At 50.5% G+C, this 4,559-nt stretch overlaps 1 protein-coding gene across 1 annotated transcript; it reads right to left on the reverse strand.

Moving 5' to 3' along the window:
* Positions 1-1,319: 1,319 nt before the first annotated feature.
* Positions 1,320-4,042, reverse strand: RHOB (ras homolog family member B). Its single transcript, XM_078647733.1, has one exon. The coding sequence runs from the start codon at positions 3,659-3,661 to the stop codon at positions 3,068-3,070; it is 594 nt and encodes a 197-aa protein (XP_078503859.1). The 5' UTR covers positions 3,662-4,042; the 3' UTR covers positions 1,320-3,067.
* Positions 4,043-4,559: the final 517 nt, after the last annotated feature.

Raw genomic sequence — 4,559 nt, forward strand, 5'->3', positions numbered from 1 at the left:
GGGAAGTGAAAGGATTCGTCCAGAATCACAATTGTCGACCAATTACTGAGGCGGCGTCTGAACCGAGCTGGGCATGTTTCAAATCGGTAGAAACGCCGCTTTACTACATCACCTAAAGCACTTACTCCAAAATCAATTAGGCTACTTTGTCGCTCTCATACCAGCTCTAACTTGAGCCTGACCCCTGAACTTGAACACGTTTCTGCTTTTTCCTCATGTAAAGCCCCGTCGTGTTATACAAAAGTCACTGGCATATGCACAACTCTACACTTTAATTTACATGAGGCACCACCGCTTCTAGCAGTCATTGCCCAGGGCCAGTGGAATAATTATGCTACTGTGCGGCCACTCTGGTTTCTTTTGCACTTATGTATCTGCCACATTTGTCGCACAATTCACTGCATAATCTGCACATATTAACAAATAAATCTTGCTTGCTCAAACGGTTCATAAGTTACAAAAAACGCAGCTACAAGTGCTGCCACCTAGTAGTGGAAGGTCTTCTGTAAACGCGACTGTCACCTCTGTGTTTCTTATTAGTATATTTGAGCGTAACACTGACGTCGAGATGCAACCTGGTTACAAGTGTACAAACTACTAAATAAGTAATACTGTCGCAAAATGTGGCTAATAATTTAATTTGTGTTTTCTTGCCGCATAATTTAGTCAAACCTGCTGTCTAATGTCTCTTCCCGCATAATTCAAGAGGCCATAGTCTGCCTTTACGATAGTTCGAACACATACGGCCAAACACCCCGCCCCTTCTCTCATCCACACATACACACTTGCGAGGCGGGAGAGAAAATAACAGCATCTGGTACCGTTGAGCCATTGCTTTACAGGATGCAGCTAACCACTCAGTTTCTTCAGTCAGTGCAGGTTAACGAATTGTTCATTGGTGCTCTGGAATCCACTCTCGTTCCCTCCTCCCTGACTAACTAGAAGGGGGAGGGGAGGAAGCAGGCAAAGACGTGGGGGACCTTCCGCCCGCAAACGCCGAGCCCTCTCTGTGCATGACAAAGCCTGCGCCTCTGGTTCAAAATACTTCCCCCACCCACGACACAGCCCTTTTCAAAAACAGCAAATCCCAGCTGCATATGAAGAGGAAACCGACAGAGCCCAGCGCCGTCCCTGAAAGAAAAGCAGAGCATAAATCCTCCTAGGAGGGCCTGTGAACAGAAGAACAAAGGCAGCGGAATAAAATGTGCATTCCTTACAGCATGCTGCAAAAAATGTCACACAACACCACACTGCACTCTGGTGGCATGCAACATCCATAAAGCTATACAGTAGGACAAAGCAAAAAAACACAAGGCTGGTCATCTCAGAACAATTTTAATACTTAACATTAGAAAAAAAATCTATTTACAGCTCATAGTACTTATGTAAACATTTATAAATCATCTCCTTTACCACTTGCCATGGCCTATTTCGGAATATTTCAGAAACAAAACGCAAGTAGTACCACCGCCCACTAAAACCGTCAAACACAATCGTGCTTGCTCTTTAAAACGAGACCATTTTGTTTCGCCACTGGCCGGCGAAAAGCACGAGCGAAGACTTCCCTCCCACAGGCAAAAATAAAATACTGATCAGTGTTCTCAAAAATGCAGTGGTTTTTCTTTTCAATTGTAAAAAAACAATCTTGTTTTGTCTTGATAAGCAAAAACAGATACAATTTACAACATAGGCTTTTAAAGATGCTAGTGTCAATTGAGTTCACCGTATTTAAAAACAATGTGTGCAAAATACGTCTTCTTTAAATAATTTAATACAACAAGCGGCCTCGAAAGAGCAGCTTTTGGATGATGCAAATTTAAGCAACCCCTGTCACTCCAATAGGGAATGTGTTTCCATAAAAATGTGTACGTTAGCATTGTACTTCATGCCCAACATTTAACCCAATGGGCACACGATGGCATGTACATTTTATTATTAAACAATCCGCGTTAGCGTGCAGCAAACCCGCCCTGTGAAAAGTAAACAGAAAGCAGCATTAGATGGGCCATAGGTCACAGCCTCTCGGCTTCTGAGGCAGACCGCGGAGCAGCTGCGTACTATGGCCAACCAAAGCAAGGCGGCCGTATTCACGGGGAATGCACCATTATGTAGCAGAGTGCAGTAACGTGTGGGTGGAGTCGAGCCATCATATTCATACTCCGTGGGGCGTAATTCTACCAACTTTTGAAAAGATGAGAATATGATGCATTCGCATACAAAAGGGAAAAAACGTTGTTTGCTTATGACCCAATGGGCCGCTGCAGATGACAGGAAACCCATAGCATTCTGATCAATGGAATAAAAGGTTATGTTAAACCCTCAAAGCCAAGTAACACGATTAAGAGACCTTTATGAATAGAAAAATTCGACACCATATTCAGAACTCTGTGCGGTTGGTGGCCACCTAAACTCTCTCCAGGCTGAAGTTTAAACAAGACATCATTTAAAGCAAAAACATGACCCAATGAGGTTTGACTGTTACAGCTCAACAAGTTAGTTCACACATTGATGCGCAGGGTTGCTATAAACAACTCCTCTGGAAGCATGTAAACAGTATTAACAATGGCTACCCCCACGTGAAATTAGCATTTTACAGAATACCCACCCCACCCCAATGGCTGTCACTGTGATTAGAGTTCGTTTCTAGCTCGGCCACCAGGCACTGTTCTTGGAGAGGAACTATGAGAGTCACGTCCTGATGCTCGCCCAATGAAATATTGCACCTGCTGTGGTGGGCGGAGGTTCTCCTTGTGAATGGAAGCCCCCCTGCCGAGACGTTGATCTGTTTCGTCTCTGCACCGTTGGAGGCAGAATACCCCCCTCGGGTGCTACAGATGAATACACAAGCACTTTCGGATAAACGACATCCTAGACTCAGCTTACATCTGTGGGTGGGCAGAGGCCGCCTGCGAGGGCCTCCCTCGTGCCCCCGGGGTTGGTCCGCCCTTAGCACCAGGGGTTGCTCAGTCTATAGTCTTTCGGGGCGACGGGTGCTCAGAGCACCTGCTGGCTTGGCGCAGCCTCCGGTGGGCTCATTGTCTTGTGTCCTGCGGGCCCCACCGGCCCCTCAAAGCACCTTGCAGCAGTTGACGCAGCCGCCGCCCGCGGCGCCGTGCCTCTTCTGCAGGGCGGCGCGCGTGGCCGTCTCGAAGACCTCGCGCACGCCCTCCTTGGTCTTGGCCGAGCACTCGAGGTAGTCGTAGGCGCCGATGCGCAGCGCCATGGCGCGGCCGTCCTCGGCGCGCACCGGCTCCTGCTTCATGCGCGCCAGCTCGCCCCGCACGTGCTCGTCCTGCCGCAGGTCTTTCTTGTTGGCCACCAGGATGATGGGCACGCTCGGGCAGAAGTGCCGCACCTCGGGCACCCACTTCTCGGGGATGTTCTCCAGCGAGTCGGGGCTGTCGGCCGAGAAGCACATGAGGATGACGTCTGTGTCGGGGTAGGAGAGGGGCCGCAGCCGGTCATAGTCCTCCTGGCCGGCCGTGTCCCACAGTGCCAGCTCCACCTGCTTGCCGTCCACCTCGATGTCGGCCACGTAGTTCTCGAAGACGGTGGGCACGTAGACCTCGGGGAACTCGTCCTTACTGAAGACGATCAGCAGGCACGTCTTTCCGCACGCACCGTCACCCACCACCACCAACTTCTTCCGGATGGCCGCCATGGCGCTCTGTGACGTCACGGACGCGCGCTTAGCGTCACGCCGCACGGGAGCAGCTCGCGCTTCGCTGGGGCAAGGAGTCCTCTTGGCACCAGCTGGCTACCCTCTGTGGAGACCTGCGGATGTAGTTTTTCCGGTTCGCTTCCGCTTCAAAAGCGGTTAGTCTCTGCTCACAGCTCCTCGAGGACCGTCTTGTTGTTGCTTTGCTTCAGCATATGACGGTCCTACGCTGTCTTCCTCGACAAAGCGGCAGGTTTTGCTTCTTTGTAGTTGCAGCACCGCTTCTTCGAAGCTGTTTCTCTGATCACAGCTTCTGGCTGTTTGATACCAATTGTTTAAAGCTCAAGCTCTGCTGTTCGCCTCAGCGGCTGTACTGTTGGCAACTGAGCTGCGCTGTTATTTAAAGGCATTGGTCGCGTTCCTAATATAGCCAGCCAATAGCGGGGCGCGGGGTGAGCTCATCGCCGCACAGCCTGGCTGTGATTGGCGCAGAGCAGTTGGCACGAGGGCGAAGGGGAGGAGGTGGCGGCGGCGAGCAGGGTGCCATCCCGGTTGGGAGGAGGGGCGGGTGTCAAGCAGAGGCCTTCCCCTCCTCCACACTCAGCAGCCTGGAGACAACACTGTTCTGGGAGCGGCACGGGCAGAATGTGCAATGAGCGAGAAATCCGCACTGTGAGGGTGGGAGCAGGGAAGGCTTTCCAGGGCTCATTCAAAGACAACCGCTGCTTCTTTCATGATATGAATGATAATCAGTTCGATAAAGAGCTTTAAAACGAAACTTAACAAGGGCAGATCTCCCGAAAGGCTGAAACATCTGCCCTTTCAAGAAGATGCATGGGAGGGAGGGTTGGGCGTGTGCTGTGGTTCTGTGCCGGTATTTAATGCCGTTTATTGTATTCTT

The sequence above is a fragment of the Lissotriton helveticus genome, chromosome 6, assembly GCF_964261635.1.
Source record: "Lissotriton helveticus chromosome 6, aLisHel1.1, whole genome shotgun sequence".
Taxonomy (NCBI): domain Eukaryota; kingdom Metazoa; phylum Chordata; class Amphibia; order Caudata; family Salamandridae; genus Lissotriton; species Lissotriton helveticus.

What these genes read in the sequence shown, in the direction of transcription:
- RHOB (XM_078647733.1), bottom strand. Translation starts at nt 3,661, where the DNA reads ATGGCGGCCATCCGGAAGAAGTTGGTGGTGGTGGGTGACGGTGCGTGC.